This window comes from Mustelus asterias, chromosome 5 (assembly GCF_964213995.1).
Source record: "Mustelus asterias chromosome 5, sMusAst1.hap1.1, whole genome shotgun sequence".
NCBI lineage: Eukaryota > Metazoa > Chordata > Chondrichthyes > Carcharhiniformes > Triakidae > Mustelus > Mustelus asterias.
The window spans coordinates 88,015,178-88,035,584 of NC_135805.1; the positions used below are offsets into that span (position 1 = coordinate 88,015,178).

At 43.4% G+C, this 20,407-nt stretch overlaps 1 protein-coding gene across 1 annotated transcript in view; it reads right to left on the reverse strand.

Annotated features, from left to right (window-relative positions):
- Positions 1 to 20,407, reverse strand: part of LOC144493676 (sterile alpha motif domain-containing protein 12-like) — an 82,866-nt gene that overhangs the window by 16,886 nt on the left and 45,573 nt on the right. The window contains exon 4 of the mRNA XM_078212976.1: positions 14,502 to 14,642. Coding sequence (XP_078069102.1) covers positions 14,502 to 14,642 — 141 coding nt within the window. The remainder of the gene's footprint in view (positions 1 to 14,501; positions 14,643 to 20,407) is intronic.

Consider the following 20,407-nt stretch of genomic DNA (forward strand, 5'->3'; position numbering starts at 1 on the left):
GCTCTCACTATACAGACTAGATAGTGAAAAAAAACTCCCATTCATCAAAGCATCAATGCTTTTCAATCTCCTCAAGTGGTTAACCTCTTATAAAACAAATTTCTGTTCATACCACTAATCCTTTGACAGCCTCTTTAAGATATCATTCAAACTTTGAACTCAGAATTACCTGCTTGGTTTAATTGCTTTTGAAACTCAGCTAGGCATAATGAGTAGCCCTTCAAGAATTAACAATAACCCAGCTTAGTTACATTATGTACACTATATAAATGGTGAGCTACTAAGTAGGCACCTTTCCCCAGAGTGCTGCCTGCTCTATTTGTTGCACAAAGTCTCAAGCACATGACTGTTGATGTCATGGTTACCTCATGATCTACATCCCTCATTATCATACCTATTCTATTAGCTCATTAAACTGCAGTATTTACACAACATTGAATATGAACCAAAAATATATAAATATGTTTACTTGCAAAAATAATCACCACCTATTTATTCATTCTCAAAGCTGTATTTAAAAACATTTTTAAAAAATTATTTATCTTGAATGAGGCCTTTCACGGTTAGCTCAGTTGGTTAGAATGTAGTACTTAAATTGACAGTGCAGGGTCAATTCCTGTACTGGTTGAGGTAGTTCTTGGGGCCTGTCCATTGTGATATCATTGTACCATTGAGACATGTTGAGCAACCATTGGCCAGTAAGGATGCTACATGGAGAGAGAGAGAGAGAGAGAGAGAGATTGTGCGGTATTCTACAAAGGCTAACATCTCAAATTGCAGGCAGTGAAAAATGAGCATACTTGAACTGGAAGACCTAAAGTACTGTTGTTCTTAAAATATACATGATGTGTAGAATCTGTCTTTTAGAAATGTAGCATATTAACACGCAAACCTGAAGTTGCAATCTGTCATTCATTGCTTCCCCCATACCACCCACACCCTACCACCCTCCCACTCCCCTCACCTCACCTCTCCCGACATCACCCATTCAATCCTCCCACTACCCAGTCCCTCACTTCCCCCCACCCTACTCCATCCACCCACCAGCAACCCATTCACTACCCCCACACCACCCACCCCCTCACCTCCCTCATGTTACCCACCCACTCCTAAACTCACACCCCACAATCCACCCCACACCTCCCCCCTACCACTCATCCAATCCCACACCTTTCAACCACCCATCTCCCTCCAAACCACCCACCCACCTCCCTCCCCCACCACCACTCCACACTTCCCTCCCCCTCAAATCTCCCATCCTCCCCACCACCCACCCTTCCCAAACCACTTTCCCCACAATATCCACTGCTCCCACAAACCCCTAGCCTGCAAGCAGCAAAATCAAAAGATATGGGGAAAATCTTCCCTTTTTTGCTCACAAATCAATGTCGCAAACACATAAAAAGTTACTTCTTGTTCAATCACTTCTCAATGGGTTTTGAATAGCGAGCTGAGTAATAATTAGTTCTGAACAACTGATCCAGTCCTGAAAAAATAACTTTGCATTGATGGAATGTTTTTAACTTAACCATTATGATTAATTCTAGATTTTTAAAGTTTTTTTTAAAATAGGTTTTTGATATTTCAGTCTCTACCTTAAATCCTTATGTACATCTCAATCTTTACTTTGCTCTCTGTAGCATTTTTTAAAATGTGATTTGATTATTAGTGCTTTTCATTTCCTGGTTGGCTGTGAGAGTTCTGTCATGAAATTGGCCACTTGGACAGTTTGATGACATCACTGCAGCTGAATACTGAGAATACCCATCAAACTACGTTACAATCAATTGCATGACAAGAGGAAATGCTCTTGTCACAGAGATCAGAAGATTTCATCACGGTCCCTGGTGAGCACCTTTCTTTGTCACTGACCACAGAATCCAGGCCAAAATTTCCATCTCTGCCAGCCTAACAATTTAATGTCAAAAAATGTAACATTAGAAACACAAAATGTTATTGTAGACAAAACAATTCTTAATATAATCCTAATTTATGCTGGCATTCTTTCATGCGGGTTATTATTTTTGGAATAAACTTCATTTAAATTTTGAGTTAGCACCAGCAACCAAACTGAGTCACAACATGCGCACCTGGATAGTAGGTTGGAAGACAGCATTTTTTTATAACGATATCCATTAAAAGAAAATACTGAATTCTAACTTGATGCATATTTTTTCAATTTAACTAGAATACCAAGCAACAGGTTCCTAATTAAATATTTTACTGAATGAGCTCGTGGTTTTGACAGCATATTTATCTCTATTCAGAGAGTGTATTTAGATGATTTTTAACAAAACCTGAAAATACTATGTACCAGACGTATTGGGCAATATTATAGTAAAATATGGAATGCCTTTAAAATGCCTTTCCATTAGTTATTTTACCTTACAGCTCAATCATGAATTAACTAATTCAAAACATGACTTCATACACATTTGCCATCATCTATGTGAACTGAGAGATCAGACAGAAAATGCTACTATTTTATTGTTGCAATTATGCACCAGCAAATTAACTAACCTCACAAGAATTACCTTCTATCACAGTCTGCCAAAATGCACTATGTATTTTCATATAAATTATAAATTAAATGTAACAAACATGCACAGTACCCATTTATTGTTAAAATAATATTGTTGCAAAGTCAATAATGCAATAAGTCACTCCACATTACTAATGGATAAATTTCTCCCTTTAAAATTACTATTGCCAATATGTTGAGCATTGAAACAATAAATAGCACAATATGCTAAAAAAAATTACATTTTTTCCTTATCTGTAATTTAGATCTGATCTCTGTTGAATACTATTAACACATTGATGCAGAAGTTCATCAATAATGTCAAGAACTTTATATTCTCACCCCCCTTTAACAGGTTGATAAATCCCCAAAATTTGAATTGTATTTTCAAAAGCAAAATCCAATCCGAAATCCAATTAACTAGAAATTCTGCCTGTTTTTCAGATATACTGAGTAAAATGTGTTGCTGTATGTGTATATTTATAAGTAAATGCTAATTGCCCATTCGGCATCTTTCATCAACCTGGATAGCATTTGCACTTTGTAGTAACACTTAACTATAAATCCACTGATATCTTCACATATCTAAAGTTACAATTCAAGCTCTGAGAGTGGATTTACTTCCCATTGACTGGTTAGCAATAGTGCGGGACTTTCTCATGCCCATCTCAATCCATCTCCACTCTCCTGAAGTTTCCTCTCATGACCATAACTACACATGCAGAGTGGGGTGGTAGTAGTTGGGAAATCATGTTTAGCCAATGAGTTCTTTGAAGGTTTCACATGCGCTGTTGAAGGGAAACCTGTGGGTGCACTGCATTTAGATTTCCAGAAGGCATTTGATAAAGTGCCACGTCAAACGTTATTGCTAAAAATAAAAGCTCATGGTATGGGGGTAACATATTGGCATGGATTGATGATTGGCAAGCTAACAGGAAACATACATGGCATAAATGGGTCTTTTCCTGGCTGGCAGGATGCAACAAGTGGTTGGCCATAGGAATCAGTGCTGGGATCTCAACTTTATAATTTATATAAATTACTTGAATGAAGGTACTGATAGTATGGTTGCTAAATTTGCTGATGACATAAATAGGTTGGAAGGTAAATTGTGAAGGGGACATAAGGAGGCCACAAATGAACATGAATAGATTAAGCGAGTGGATAAAAATCTGGCAAATGAAGTATAATGTGGGGAAATGTGAAATTGCCTATTTTGGTAGGGAGAATAAAAAAGAAGTTTTTTATCTAAATGATGAGAGATTGCAGAGCACTAAAGTGCAGAGGGATCTGGGTGTCCTTGTGCATGAATCACAGCAGGCTAGGATATAAGTACAGCAAGTAATCGGGAAAGTTAATAAAATATTATCATTTATTGTGAAGGGGATTAATTACATAAGTAGGGAGTTTGTGCTTCGCTTGTACAGGCCATGGTGACCACATGTGGGGTAAAGTACTGCTGTCCTTATTAAAGGAGCGATATAATGCAGTTCAGAGAAGGTTTACTAGACTAATACCACGAATGGGCAGGATCTCTTATGAGAAAAGGTTGGAGAGGTTAAGACGAACACGAGGCAACTTGATTGAAACCTTTCAGATCCGGAGGGGTATTGAAACAGTGGATGTGGATCGGAAGTTTTCTCTTGTCGAAAAATCTAAAACTAGTGGTCACTGTTTAAAAATAAGGGGTCGCCATTTAAGACAAAGATGACAAGAATGTTACTTCTCTCAGACTGTTGTGAGTCTCTGGAACATTCTTCCTCAAAAAGCAGTGGAAGCAGAGTCTTTTGAATATTTTTAAAGCAGGGCCAGATATATTCTTGATTAACAAGGGATGAAAGGTCATTGGGGGTAGGGAGGAATGTGAGATTGAAGTTACAACCAGATCAGTCATGATATTATTGAATGGTGGAGCATGCTTGAAGGGCCGCGGCCTAATGCTGCTCCTGATTCACATGTTTGTATGTTGGTACCTTACCTCATTGGGTTACTGCGGCTGGGAAGGGAAGTTAGTTGAGTGCTGTTGCAGTCTTTAAAAAGTTGCAGCGAATTAGAAATTGGACATAGCTTCTTGTACAACAGAAGCCTTAAAGTCTCAGCAGCAAGCAGCATTACATTCATGTTAGTATAAGGGAGTGACTCATGAGGATTCAGGGTAGACTTTGTTCAAAGGAGGTAGCTGAAGCAGTAAGTCTATCCTCCTCCAAATTCCCTAACACACAGTTTTAAAAGAGATTCACCCCAAAAAAAACTAAAGTGTCATAATAGTGAGAATAATGGAGCAATTCATGCCCCGGCCACATGGGAACTTCAGTGGCCTCCAAACCGCCCCCCCCCCCCCCCCCCCCCCCCCCCGCCGGCGCAACCATTATGCCAGGTGTCCACTTGTGGAGCTCAAAAGTGATTCTCGCCGTTATCGTGCCATGCCCGAAGGCTGGAGACTTCCGTGCGCTGGTATTCGAATGGGCTATGTGTATTTAAATGTTACCTTAAATATGCTAATCGACTTTGCACCTATTCTGGGTATGATCCAGTTTGTGCCATTAGGAAGTGGTTGAAAGAATCGCGAACTGTTTGGCATCAGGCATGAAACCAATTTTTAGACCCACAAGTTATTCTCTTGGATTGGCACAATCTGCGCCAGGCACAGCAAATTTGGAAAATCACCCCCATCATCTTCAAATGAATGGCCAAGGGAAGTCACTGTTTGTATTGTACACGGCACGGTAGCACAGTGGTTAGCACTGCTGCTTCACAGCTCCAGGGTCCTGGGTTCGATTCCCGGCTCGGGTCACTGTCTGTGTGGAGTTTGCACATTCTCCTCGTGTCTGCGTGGGTTTCCTCCGGGTGCTCCGGTTTCCTCCCACAGTCTAAAAGATGTGCGGGTTAGGTTGATTGGCCAGGTTAAAAATAAATTGCCCCTTAGAGTTCTGAGATGCGTTGGTTAGCGGGTAAATATGTGGGGGTAGTGCCTGAGTGGGATTGTGGTCGGTGCAGACTCGATGGGCCGAATGGCCTCCTTCTGCACTGTAGGGTTTCTATGATTTCAATGATCTATGATCTTGTACTAATGACAGAAACTTCTTATTTTTTTTGTGTCTTCAGTTTCGTGCCAAGGAAACGGACCGATACAATGGGAATCTCTGAAATCATTAAAGGACCTCTATAACCCAAGATAAATCCATGTCCAACTTTCCGTGATTTTTTTTAGAAATCATAGAAACCCTACAGTGCAGAAGGAGGCCATTCGGCCCATCGAGTCTGCACCGACCACAATCAATCCCACCCAGGCCCTACCCCCACATATTTTACCCGCTAATCCCTCCAACCTACACATCCCAGGACTCTAAGGGGCAATTTTTTAACCTGGCCAATCAACCTAACCCGCACATCTTTGGACTGTGGGAGGAAACCGGAGCACCCAGAGGAAACCCACGCAGACACGAGGAGAATGTGCAAACTCCACACAGACAGTGACCCGAGCCGGGAATCGAACCCGGGACCCTGGAGCTGTGAAGCAACAGTGCTAACCACTGTGCTACCGTGCCGCCCATGAATGCACACTACCTGCCACAAGGGGTTCTACTCATTTTGAAGGGCAGTTAATTTAAATTCTCATTAAACAACGCAATTCTCAGCATGGGATGTGCGTTTATAAGGGAGAAAACAAGTGTCTGTGCCATTTACATTCCTTTAAAACTGACCAGAGTTTATACAAGCAGTGCCCAGAATAGAATATCCAGGGGGTTATCATTGACAAAAAAATGAACTGGACTAGTCATATAAATACCATGGCTACCAGAGTAGGTCAAAGGTTGGGGATCCTGCGGTAAGTAATTTACCTCCTGACTCCCCAAAACCTGTCCACAAGTCAGGAGTGTCATGGAATACTCTCCAGTTGCCTGGATGAGTGCAGCTCCAACAACACTCAAGCTTGACACCACCCAGGACAAAACAGCCCACTCAATTGCAACCCCTTTTACAACATTCAATTCCTCCACCACTAACAAACATTGACAGCAACAGGTACCATCTACAAGATGCACTGTAGAACTCACCAAAGTTCCTTAGGCAGCACCTCCCAAACCCAAGACCACTACCATCTAGAAGGACAAGAGCAACAGATACCTGTGAACACTATCACCTGGAGGTTCTCCTGACTTCAAAATATTCTGTGATTCCTTTGCTATCGCTGGGTCAAATTCCTGGAACTACCTCACAAAGAGCACTGTGGACATATGGATTGCAACGGCTCAAGAAGGCAGCTCATCACTACTTTCTGAAGGGCAACTAGGGATAGGCAATAAATGCTGGTCTAGCCAGCGACGCTCATGCCCCATAAATGATTTTTTAAAAATAAGTCCTGGGAGTTTTGTCCAGCTAAGTTTTGCAGTCTTAGGGAAAGGAAAGCTGGTTCAGGGTTGGATAGAGTGGGATGGGGGTGTTGCTCGAGAGGCCAGGGAGGAAGGAAACACTCCAGGAGCCAGACATTTTGGGACAGTGCCCGAAGTTGAAAGGAGCCTATTGTTGGAAAAGCAAATAACCTTGATAAAATCATTCACAAGCTCTTCTCTGTTAGTGTTTAAGATGGAAATAGAAATTGCAAGGGAGGAATGTCTAACAAAATGGTTAGTGACACTGAAGAGGAGTTTGGTGAACTCTTATTTTCTAAAAGGTCTTGGAATAAGAGGAACTGATTGTGGTGAAGGAGCAGCGGTATTGTTGGAGGTAGTTATGCCAAATTGGGAGGTGAGTGGACAAAACAGTTGATTTCCAATATGTTCTGCAGTCTGTAAGCCAAAAACCTCAGCAGTAATATAGCAAGGAGTTGATGTCATGAAGAATATTGTGGAGCTGAGAATATAGGTCGAAACACATCTTGAAAATAGCAATATTAACGTGGATATTGGGCCAAAGAGAACGACAGAAACTTGCGGGATTGAGGGCATGTCCACCTCACAAGGGAAAAGGGGTTTGGAATAGACAGCAAGTTATGTCTGAGGAATTAGTTGACTGAAAATTGCAGACAACGCACTCTTCTAGATTGGAGATTGGAGGAATTAAGTGGTAAAAAATTAGGATCACACACCTTAGGATATGGATCACACCAGAATGTGAGAAACAACACTTTGTAAAACATTTGTTCCTCCACAAACAAGACTGAGGATTGTTTTTTTCATGATCCTTTATCATCCAAAACTTTCCCCCTTAGCCTCTGGGAGCATCATTCTCTGACGGTTTTTGCTTCGTAATTTTCACAGTCTCTGCATTCAGCAACTCTGCAAAGTGTATACTGTGGGGCATTTAGTCAGAGGTTGGTAAGCGAAGGAGAAAAGAAAGAGCAATCAGAGAAGGTGGGTCAGGGTAGAATTCCAGTGCAGCTGGCGGTCTCCAAAAATGAATTTTTGCTGTTTTGGGAGTTGTGGAGAGGGGTATTCAGGCAGTAGTTGGGTGCTTGGGTGGGGTTGCTAGTTGCGTGGTCAGAGAGGATAGTCAGAGTTTTATGGTGTAGTTCGGGGATGAAGCGGGTTGGGGCTGCAGTCAAAGAGTCAGGAGGTTAGTCGAGGCATAGGGTTCAGTTGGGGAGGTCAGTACCATTGTTACCCAGGAGTTGGAACTGATTTTAATCCTTCTAACTTTCCCTGCGAATTACTGTGCTAAGAGAAGCAAAACCATCTGAAGTCTCCAACTTTAACTCAGAGTTTCAAAGGGTTCCATAAGACCACAAGGTATAGGAGCAGAATTAGGCCATCCACCATTCAATCATGGCTGATAAGTTTCTCAACCCCACTCTCCCACCTTTTCCCCATAACCTTTGACCTCCTTACCAATCAAGAGACTATCTATCTCTGTCTTAAATGCCCTCAATGGCCTGGCCTCCACTGCCTTCTGTGGCAATGAGTTCCATAGATTCACCACCTACTGGGTGAAGAAATTCCTCCTCAGCTCAGTTCTAAAGGGTCATTCCTTTACTCAGAGGCTCTTCCCTCGGATCCTAGTCTCTTCTGATAATGAAACATCTTCCCTACGTCCACTCTATCCAGGCCTTTCAGTATTCTGTAAGTTCCAATGTGATCCTCCCTCATCCTTCTAAACTTCATCGAGTACAGACCCAGAGTCCTCAAACATTCCTCATACGCCAAGACTTCCAATCCCAGGATTATTCTCGTGAACCTCCTCTGGAACTTCTCCAGGGCTGGCACATCCTTACTTAGATACAGAGCACAAAATTGCTCACAATATTCCAAATATGGTCTGACTAGAGCCTTACAAGACTTCAGTAGTACATCCCTGCTTTTGTATTCTAGTCCTCTTGAAATGAAAGCTAACATTGCATTTGCCTTCCTAACTACCAACTCAACCTGCAGGTTAACCTTTGCACTTCCAATTTCTGAATTCTCTCCCCACTTAGAAAATAGCTTCCGCCTCTATTCTTCTTATCAAAGTGCAAAACCTCACACTTTCCCATATTATATTCCATCTGCCACTTCTTTACGCACTTTCCTAACCTGTCCAAGTCCTTTTGCATCCTCCCCACCCCCTCAATACTACCTGTCCCTCTACCGATCTTTGTATCATCTGCAAACTGAGCCACAATGCCCTCAGTTCCTTCATCTAGATCATTGATGTATAAAGTGAAAAGTTGCGATACCAACTCTGATCCCTGTAGAACTCCACTAGTCACCGGCTGCCATCCTGAAAAGTTTAAATTTTATTAGTGTCACAATAGGCTTACATTAACACTGCAATGAAGTTACTGTGAAAATCCCTTTACTGTGAAGTTACTGGAAAAAGGACCCCACACTCTCCCTCTGCCAGTTAGCCAATCTTTTATCTATGCCAGTACCTTGCTTTTAATATCATAGGCTCTTATCTTATTCAGCAGCTTTCCGTGTGGCACATCGTCAAAGGCCTTCTGGAAATCCAAGTACATAACATATACTGGCTCTTCTTTGTCTAACCCGCTCATTACCTCCTCAAAGAAGTCTAACAGATTTGTCAGGCATGACCTCTCCTTTGTGTAACCATCCTGACTTTGTCCTATTTTACCATGCACTCTCAAGAATTCCAAAATCTCATCCTTAATAATGAACTCTAAAATCTTACCAACGACCAAGGTCAAGATAATCCATCTTTTGCCTCCCTCCCTTCTAAAACAGTGATGATACATGAGCAGTTTTCCAGTCCTCTGGGACCCTCCCTGACACCAGTGATTCCTGAAATATCAGCACTAATGCATCCACTATCTCTTCAGCTATCTCCTGCAGAACTCTAGGGTGTCATCCATCTGATCCAGGTGGTTTATCCACCTTCAGACCTTTCCATTTCCTTAACACTTTCTTCTTAGCAATGGCCAGCATACTCACCTCTGCCCCGCCTCTCTTGAAATTTTGGTATGTTACTGGTGTCTTCCACCATAAAGACTGATGCAAAGAACCTATTCAATTCCTCTGGCATTGGTTTGTTCTGATGTGGAGATGTCGGCATTGGACTGGGGTAAACACAGTAAGAAGTTTAACAACACCAGGTTAAAGTCCAACAGGTTTATTTGGTAGCAAAAGCCACACAAGCTTTCGGAGCTCCAAGCCCCTTCTTCAGGTGAGTGGGAATTCTGTTCACAAACAGGGCATATAAAGACACAGACTCAATTTACATGAATAATGGTTGGAATGCGAATACTTACAGCTAATCAAGTCTTTAAGAGACAAAACAATGTGAGTGGAGAGAGCATCAAGACAGGCTAAAAAGATGTGTATTGTCTCCAGAGAAGACAGCCAGTGAAACTCTGCAGGTCCAGGCAAGCTGTGGGGGTTACAAATAGTGTGACATGAACCCAATATCCCGGTTGAGGCCGTCCTCGTGTGTGCGGAACTTGGCTATCAGTTTCTGCTCAGCGACTCTGCGCCGTTGTGTGTCGCGAAGGCCGCCTTGGAGAACGCTTACCCAAATATCAGAGGCCGAATGCCCGTGACCGCTGAAGTGCTCCCCAACAGGAAGAGAACAGTCTTGCCTGGTGATTGTCGAGCGGTGTTCATTCATCCGTTGTCGCAGCGTCTGCATAGTTTCCCCAATGTACCATGCCTCGGGACATCCTTTCCTGCAGCGTATCAGGTAGACAACATTGGCTGAGTTGCAAGAGAATGTACCGTGTACCTGATGGATGGTGTTCTCACGTGAGATGATGGCATCTGTGTCGATGATCTGGCACGTCTTGCAGAGGTTGCTGTGGCAGGGTTGTGTGGTGTCGTGGTCACTGTTCTCCTGAAGGCTGGGTAGTTTGCTGCGGACAATGGTCTGTTTGAGGTTGTGCGGTTGTTTGAAGGCAAGAAATGGGGGTGTGAGGATGGCCTTGGCGAGATGTTAGTCTTCATCAATGACATGTTGAAGGCTCCGGAGGAGATGTCGTAGCTTCTCCGCTCCGGGGAAGTACTGGACGACGAAGGGTACTCTGTCCACTGTGTCCCGTGTTTGTCTTCTGAGGAGGTCGGTGCGGTTTTTCGCTGTGGCGCATTGGAACTGTTGATCAATGAGTCGAGCGCTATGTCCTGTTCTTATGAGGGCATCTTTCAGTGTCTGGAGGTGTCTGCTGCGATCCTCCTCATCCGAGCAGATCCTGTGTATACGGAGGGCTTGTCTGTAGGGGATGGCTTCTTTAACGTGTTTAGGGTGGAAGCTGGAGAAGTGGAGCATCGTGAGGTTATCCGTGGGCTTGCGGTACAGTGAGGTGCTGAGGTGACCATCCTTGATGGAGATGCGTGTGTCCAAGAATGCAACCGATTCCGGAGAGTAGTCTATGGTGAGCCTGATGGTGGGATGGAACTTGTTGATGTCATTATAGAGTTGTTTCAGTGATTGTTCACCATGAGTCCAAAGGAAGAAAATGTCATCGATGTATCTAGTGTATAGCATCGATTGAAGGTCCCGTGCGGTGAAGAAGTCTTGTTCGAACCTGTGCAAGAAGATGTTGGCACATTGAGGTGCGAATTTGGTCCCCATGGCTGGTCCGTGTGTCTGGATGAAGAACTGGTTGTTGAAGGTGAAGATATTGTGGTCCAGGATGAAGCGGATGAGATGTAAAATTGCATCTGGAAACTGGCAGCTGTTGGCGCTGAGCACTGAGGCCGTTGCAGCAATGCCGTCGTGGTGGGGGATGCTGGTGTAGAGTGCCGAGACATCCATTGTGACGAGGAGTGCTCCTGGTTCAACTATGCAGACGTTGCAACAACGGAATGAACGAACACCGCTCGACAATCACCAGGCAAGACTGTTCTCTTCCTGTTGGGGAGCACTTCAGTGGTCACGGGCATTCGGCCTCTGATATTCGGGTAAGCGTTCTCCAAGGCGGCCTTCGCGACACACGATGGCGCAGAGTCGCTGAGCAGAAACTGATAGCCAAGTTCCGCACACACGAGGACGGCCTCAACCGGGATATTGGGTTCATGTCACACTATTTGTAACCCCCACAGCTTGCCTGGACCTGCAGAGTTTCACTGGCTGTCTTGACTGGAGACAATACACATCTTTTTAGCCTGTCTTGATGCTCTCTCCACTCACGTTGTTTGTTTCTTAAAGACTTGATTAGCTGTAAGTATTCGCATTCCAACCATTATTCATGTAAATTGAGTCTGTGTCTTTATATGCCCTGTTTGTGAACAGAATTCCCACTCACCTGAAGAAGGGGCTTGGAGCTCCGAAAGCTTGTGTGGCTTTTGCTACCAAATAAACCTGTTGGACTTTAACCTGGTGTTGTTAAACTTCTTATTGGTTTGTTCCCCATTACTACTTCTCCAGAGTCATTTTTCAGCGGTCCAATGCCCACTCTTGCTTCTTTCTTACCCTTTATATATCTAAAAGAATAACTTTTGCAATCTTCTTTTATATTACTGGCTAGCTTACCTTCATATTTCATCTTCTCTCCCTTATTTCTTTTTTAGTTGTCCTCTGTTGGTCTTTAAAGGCTTCCCAATCCCCAAGCTTTCCATTAATCTTCACCACATTATATACTTGAAAAGCACAGGGTAATGATACAAAAGGAAGTTGAAATTCCCCGGACAATTCCCAGGCAGTCATTGCATGGGGGCTTTTGAGGAGTTCCCCAGCGTATCTTCTACGTTACTCTGGGATACAATCCTCTGGAGAACAAAAGATCTGGGCCAATGAGATTTTGCAAATAGAAAAATGCAACCTTGAATTAGCCACTCTTACTTTTGGTGAATTTTGAAAATCAGGTAAATTTTCTGGTCCCATTTGCTGTGGGAATTGTAATAGGTGGGACAGAAAATTTGGCGGACCATTCATAGATCCACTGACCTCGGGCAGGGATTTCCATTCTTGGGGCATGCACAGCTGAAAAGTCCTGTCCAATATTCTTTGTGCAAATTTTCTCAGCGAGAGGTGATGGCTAAAGCAGATGGCTACTGTTCAATGTTGTTTAGTGATAGTCCGTGGTATTAGTGAAAGTTTGACAAATGAAAAAAGGCTTGGTCCAAACTAATGAAGAAAACAGATTAAAATTGAGATTTTAATGTGATTGGTGTTAATTCCTGTGCTGATAGGTTAAAGGTATTTGCAATCAGTTTTCAAAAATAATTTGATTTACCTGCAAAAAATGCAACACTTTTATATAAAAAATAAAAGCAAACACTTAAGCTGCAGCACATTGTAAGTCCTCTTTCTGTCAGCTCTGATTAAGTGTTTCCCCCTGAGGTATATTTCCTTTTACTGCAAGTCAGCAGTTCTCTGATGCACTATTGCACCATCCTGGGAAATCAAGTGCCAAGTGTTTCTGAAACAAGTTATTAATCACAATCTTTAATTCAATATCAAGTTACAAAATCCCCTCAAGATATTCAATAGCTACAGTTCTAACAATTAGTTATGTTCATAGAGGAGAAAATGCATATATATATATTACACACATGTAATTAAAAAAGTATTAAATAAGTGGATTGATGTGTTAACACGAGTCACAGCTAAATGTCACCAATCATAATTATTAGTCCGCACATTTGATAACTTGTAAAGGAATAGTTAGAAAAACTGAAGTACATACCTAACTGCTTTTGTTAATATTTTGTCTGTAACTAGATTAATATTACATGCATTGATATTGAAAATAAGCTTTGTAAAATATTGAAATTCATGTAGAAGTATGTCCCTATCCCTGCCCTTCTCTCTCCCACCCCAACTCCAATGTAAATAAGCTTTGAATGCAGGACTAAATAAGCTGAATCAGCCGCTAAACCTGTAATGATCCCTCATATCTTCTGGTTCCTCATATCTTCATCCCGTTGACAAAATGCAGACAGGACGTACAGGGCTGGATTTTACGGGCTGCTATGTTCTCTGTCCCTATTGAAAGGTCAGTGGGGAAACCACCAGTAGAAGGGCTGCCTTGCTGAAATTTAATGGTCAATTGGCCATTGATAGGCTGGAAAGCAGATTTCCACCCCTGAGGGATAGTCATGCCTCAAATAACTTCTTTAAAATTCTTTCACAGAGTTTGGATGTCACTGGTTAGGCCAGCATTTATTTCTCATCTCTAATTGATCCTGAAATTCCTCTTGGCAATGTCATGACCAGTCTTGTCTGGTTTGAATTTAAAAAGTTGGCAGTTAACTGTCCCCTGGTGCATTCCCCATGGCAACACCTCTACCAATCAGACTTTCCAACCAATCTGCACCCTCTTCTTACACAGTATAAATTGTTGTTCCCTTAGTATTCGAGTGATTCTGTCCTGATGAGTGCAAAAGAAAAAGCTTTGATCGCACATCTCTTTTTGCAGCAATACTCAAGCTCTGTGCTACCAAACAACTATTAATATTATTTTTTTAAGTTTTCACAAGATTTGATTCAGAGCATCAGCAAGCCGTGGTAATTTAACGTTCCCAAACTCTCAAATAGTTTGTTGGTGGTCCTTTAATTTATTGCAATAAAAAGAGAAAAATCAGTTGTGCTCAGAATCCTGATTTATTTATACCTGCAAAGGCAGCAGTAAGGCTTTCCACATCATCTTGCATACGCAGTTGCAGTATTTCCTTAAGCAATGATTGACGATGGTTCTCCTGAGCAATACCCATTTGTTCCAGCTTTCCAGCGGTGAGTCTCAACAAAGCACGTCCTGTTGATAATAAATTTTACAAATAAGCATTTACTCATTTAGATGGGTTCACTTATTTATAATGGCAACGTCTGAAGAGCGCTAACGTATAGAAAACTAATTCTGATTACAGCTTAATCACTACCCTGCAGAATTAGAATTTTCATCAACTAGAATCCATAATTTGTTTTACATCCATGATATCCATTTCAACTGTTTCTTAGAAATCTACATGCAAATTAAAAACAATTTTAAGACAACTTAGGGCTAAATCTTACCAAAATAAAGCAGAGTTGATTTATTAGTTCCACAAGTAGGCTTACATTAACGTCGCAATGCAGTTACTGTGAAACTCCCCGAGTCGCCACACTCAGGCGCCTGTTCGGGGACCACTGAGGGAAAATTTAACATGGCCAATGCACCGAACCCGCACATCTTTGGACTGTAGGAGGAAACCAGAGCACCCGGAGGAAACCCACATAGACACAGGGAGAATATGCAGACTTCACACAGACAGTAACCCAAGCCAGGAATTAAACCTGGGTCCCTGGCGCTGTGAGGCAGCAATGCTAACCACTGTGCCACCATGTTGCCCCAGAATATTGCTTCTGCCGAGAAAACCAACGTGTTTCTCTCCAGAGAAACGGGTTGGTTTTTATCTCCAGATCTACAACACTCCGCCGAAAAGTATCAAAAGTGTGTCGTCGTAAAGGGGAGCGGGGCCTAAACACACCGGCAAAACTCGGCTGCACGGAGAACGGGGCGCCATCTTCAAAGGGCATTCCAATTATAACCTGAGCAAGCCTCCCCCCACCCCCAGACCACCGCAGAGGCCTCAGGGTCTCCCCTCCCCCAAAGTTGGCCCCTTTCACACAACCACCCCCCCCACTCGCACCCTCCCCGCACAGTCAGAGCCAGCACCTGGATAATCACCGTCGGCATCCCCAGCTCCTCCGTCCGCTCCCAGCCACCACCACCACCACCACCATATCTAAATGAATCCCTACCCCCCTCACCCCAACACACCCCCCCTCCTCCCCCCCATGAGGCTCCCACTAGGGCTGGCGCCTTGACATAGGTTGGCACTGCCAGGTTGGCATGGTGCTAAGGGCAATGCCAGGGGGATGTACTTAAGTTTGCACCCCTGGGGAGACCCCCATGTCGGGTTCACACCTGTGTGAACCTATTGTAAACTGCACCGATGTGACGCCATGTTGGCACAGTGTCAATATACTGGTGAGGGGGAAGGTTAACATTACTTGAATACATTCAAATCAATGTAAAGTAGGTTCATGCCCTTTATCGGTGTGAACTTGATGACGTTGCCAGTGTGGGGCAGGGAAGATCTGAAATCATGTTTTCACCAGTGAGATCAACAACCTCTGGATCCTGAGCCCCCACTGGCATTCACACAGATGGCAAAGGCGGGCTCAAGGCCACCCCCTATAAGTTTTAACAGTTCCTTTAACCAGGATTCTAATGTATGTGCTGGTCTATGTCTTTTTTAAAAACTTAGCTATAAGAAAATATTAACATTTTGGCAACAAACTGCTTATGAATAAAGAAAATGCAAACCTAATTTTCAGTTTGCAAATAGATTACACAATCTGTATCCTGGACCATTTCAGAGACTGATGTTGCAATTTCAACAAAGCAAGTAATGAACTTTAGACCTTTCCACTTTAAAGAACTCTGATTACATAGATCGTTCAGTTCCACACTGAAAGCTGAAAAGCAAGTTAAATTCTGCAGAGTGTCAAGAAGACACATTACTCAGACAGGACACAGTTTATGAGGGTCAATAATTGCTATCAGTGTCAGTGTCAGCTCCAGTTGTAATTCAGAACAGCAAAGCATTTCAAGTTAAATTACTTATCTTCCATATGGCCTTCATCTGAATGTAGTTTTATCGCCCACATTCACCAGAATAGGCCAGATAGGATGTTAATCATAGGTAAATGCCCTTTGACTTTCACTTGCAATAGCCTTGCATGAACTATATGATCATCTTGTGCTTTGCAACAGCCCTAAATCATTCAGCTCTCTTCAACCTGAACTCTTAGCACCAAAAAGAGAATTACACACACATTTAGTAGTACATTTCCTGTGATATTGCTCATGATAAATTGGATGATAAAGGGCAGAGATGTAATACAGAATGTATTATTCTTCTGAGATGCAGATATGTCCCTTTAAGAACACAATGTCAAGTTACATATTAAAGTAAATGAGGACTCAGGTTATTCTGAGTTTATCTGAATGTTTCGCAATACAATGTGAATATCTGTCTTGTTTGAAACCTACTCCACCCAGTTTATAGGTTGCTTCCCATATTACTGGACCATCCTCCCAGTTCCATTGCACGCACCACCATTCAACACCCACCAAATTGTTCTCAGCTGAACAAGACCTTGAATACTTATCCAAAAGATCAACTCACAGTTTGGACAAGAGAACGGGCTGTTATGAAGGAGGCAGTGATGATGCAAGAGTTGGCCAGTCACAACGAGGCTGGGAAAATGCATCCTTTGTCCAAATCCAGGAGAAGAAGTGGGAGGCATGTCACGCTCCCCCAAGCTGAAAGAACCTGTAATATTGCCATGTGGAACTGAACACAGGCAATCTACCTTTTTAACCACCCAACAGGTAGCAGCAGAAAGAACTCTGTCCAAGTAAATTGCCTGGCCCTCATCTACACTGTGTGCTACTGGAAACATTGGAACTCCTGTATCGGTGCCTGTAAGACTAATTTTCTGCGTGCCTTATCCCATCATGGAAGTCATCTCCTCTGGAAAGACAGGTCACTCTGCAACAGTTTCAGCCTGCTAATCTCTGAAGGAAATACAACATTGGCCTTTTGATTCTAGATTCTGGATCACGTGAAACTATAACTCTTATTTTTGTTACGGTGCTGCCCTGTACCCCTTTCTCTCCCTTATCCTTCTTTTATTGTATGAGTGCAAAAGGGGTAGACATTGCAAAACCCCTTCCCACAAGTCCCGCCCATCCCAAGACTGGAAATTCCTGCCCAAGGTAAACAGACCTTTCAACGGTCCATCAAATCTTCTGTCCTGCCTGTGATGATTCCCTCAACAGGCGGGACCAGAAAATTTACCCTCACATTTTTATGTATATAAAATAAACCAATCCTCTTATCTTATCTTGAGTTTGCTGTGAGGATTGGATCACTTCAAACTGAATGGCGTGGCTGCTTTTCAGAGGCAGCAGGAAGTATAGACAGTGTCAATGGGCGGGAGGCTGGTTTGCGTGATGGATTGGGCTTTGTTCATGACTCTTTGTAGTTTCTTGCAGTCTAGGACAGAGCAGGAGCCATACCAACCTGTGATACAACCAGAAAGAATGCTTTCTCTGGTGCATCTGTAGAAGTTGATGAGAGTTGTATTGGACACGTACCAACTGGCTCAAAAACAGCTTCTTCCCTACTGCCATCAGACTTTTGAAAGGGTCTACCTTGCATTAAGTTGACCTTTCTCTACACCCCAGCTATGACTGTAACACTACATACTGCACTCTCTCCTTTCCTTCTCCATGTACAGTATTTTTCATCTGTTTAGCACGTAAGCAACAATACCTTTTACTGTATACTAATACATGTGACAATAATAAATCAAATCAATGGCAGAGGGCTGCAGCCATTGGCCTGACTCTGCAGGAGAATGATGATAACTTGCAACGAGGACAAAGCAATGCTTCTCTCATCCTCAGTGATACATCGGAATGCTGCCTAACAGAGAGCTGCATGTATCATGCCAATGGATGGGCATGCCAAATTTCCTTAGTCCCCTAAGAAAGTAGAGGCGTTGGTGGGCCTTCTTAACTATAGTGTCGGCATGGGAGGACCAGGACAGGTTGTTGGTGATCTGGACACCTAAAAACCTGAAGCTCTCAACCATTTCTGCTTCGTCCCCACTGATGTAGACAGGGGCATGTCCTTCACTACGCTTCCTGAAGTCGATGACAATCTCCTTCGTTTTGTTGACATTGAAGCAGAGATTATTATCGTTGCATCAGTTCACCAGATTCTCTATAGCTTTCCTGTACTATGTCTCATCAATGTTTGAGATTCATTCACTGAAAATGTGCAACCAAACAGTTAGATAATGGAGCTAATATATCATTAGCTTGACCTTACACACACTGTGGGAGACCTTGTCACCTGCAACACCCCTCGTTCTGGCAACCAGAGGCGATCAGGGTACCTCTTGCTTGATGGCCAATTCTGACTCTGTCCACTACTCAGTGTTCTTCCTCCTCCTCGGCATCATCAGGCCCACCGCCCTCAACATCCCCCTCATCTGAGGAGATCTGGCGCTCGCCCATCTCCTCCAGGTCTAGGTTGACTTCCCTCTGCAGAGCTAGGTTGTGGAAACAGCAGACCACAATAATGCGAGAGACCCTCTGAGACCCTCTGTATTCTAAGGCACCCAAAGAGCCATCCCTCCAGCTGCTGCTCTCCCTCAAAGAGAGCTGGGATTTACGAATAGCCCAAGTGCTCCATTGGAAACAGGCACACACCTGCATGATGAACATGTGGTTGCAGACGAGTTGAGAGAGTGGAATCCCTTGCGGTTCCTGAATAGCACTGCATGCCGCCATGGTGACTTAAGAGCCACATGGCTGCAGTCTATCATCTCTGCTCGGTGGCAAAGCCCATAGCCCTGGTGTCCTAGCTTGTCTGGTTCCAGTCAAAGTTGATAAACGTTTCAGCCTGTCATAAAGGGCATCTGTAAGTTCCCTAATACATTTGAGTGGCAGACTGGGAGGTGCCACAGATGTCCCCTGTGCTGTCCTGGAACAAACCATCAGCATAAAATTTCAGAGCAACTTTAACTTTAAGGGCCATAGGCATTGGGTGTTCTCCAGTTCCATGGGATGCCAACTCACGCAGTGTGAGACAGAGATGGTCCACTGTCCCCTGGGACAGACACAGTCTACTCTGGCATGGCAGCTTGGACAATTGAAGGGAGGTACATCAACATTGGAAGATTCTTGGCCACCACTGTCTCTGACATTGTTGCTCTCCCATGCATGGTCCTGCTCCCTGAGCAGCAGTAAGCTGCTGGTCCTGGCCATGTATAGAAGTACATCATTGTTTCCGCTGCTGGTCAATCCTGATCAGTAGAAACACCAACTCCATAGGCTCCATCATTCTGATGAATCATGCACTGGTGAGAACACCACAGTGAGTGCTGAGGAGTCCTAACAGATCCCTGACCCTCATTGCTCCATGCATCTGTGGCTTCCACCCCAATGCTTCCCATTACCCTGTGTGAATTTCTGCTCTCCCTCATAGCACCCACTCTGACACGACAGCCACTTCACCATGTAGCTTCCTCTGTAATCCAGCAGGTTGAATAGTGTTGAGCCTCTATTGTCTCTTGGCATCTTACCCGCACATTCTGCCACAAGCCGACAAAAAAACCAAAGTCCTAACCCTGCATAGCACTAAAGTGGATCCGACATTATGCATGACAACAAGGTTTCCATCCTGATGGGGCATCTCAAAATAGTACTAGACATGATATTGAACAGGGGGTGTGGTGCCAACTATCACCATCCTACCTTGCCAGCAGGTTCTCCGCAGTGCGAGTTGCGTACAAGGCTTGAATTCAAAGAGTGTCTACATTCTTGGGGCTTGGTGTTCTAAAGGGTTAACCTTTGTCCTCACATTGTGCAGCTAGATCTAGCTATTAAAGCGGCATGTTGGACTCCTCTAAGATTCATCAGTTAATCGCTCTGGCAACAACATTAATCTTGACGAGATA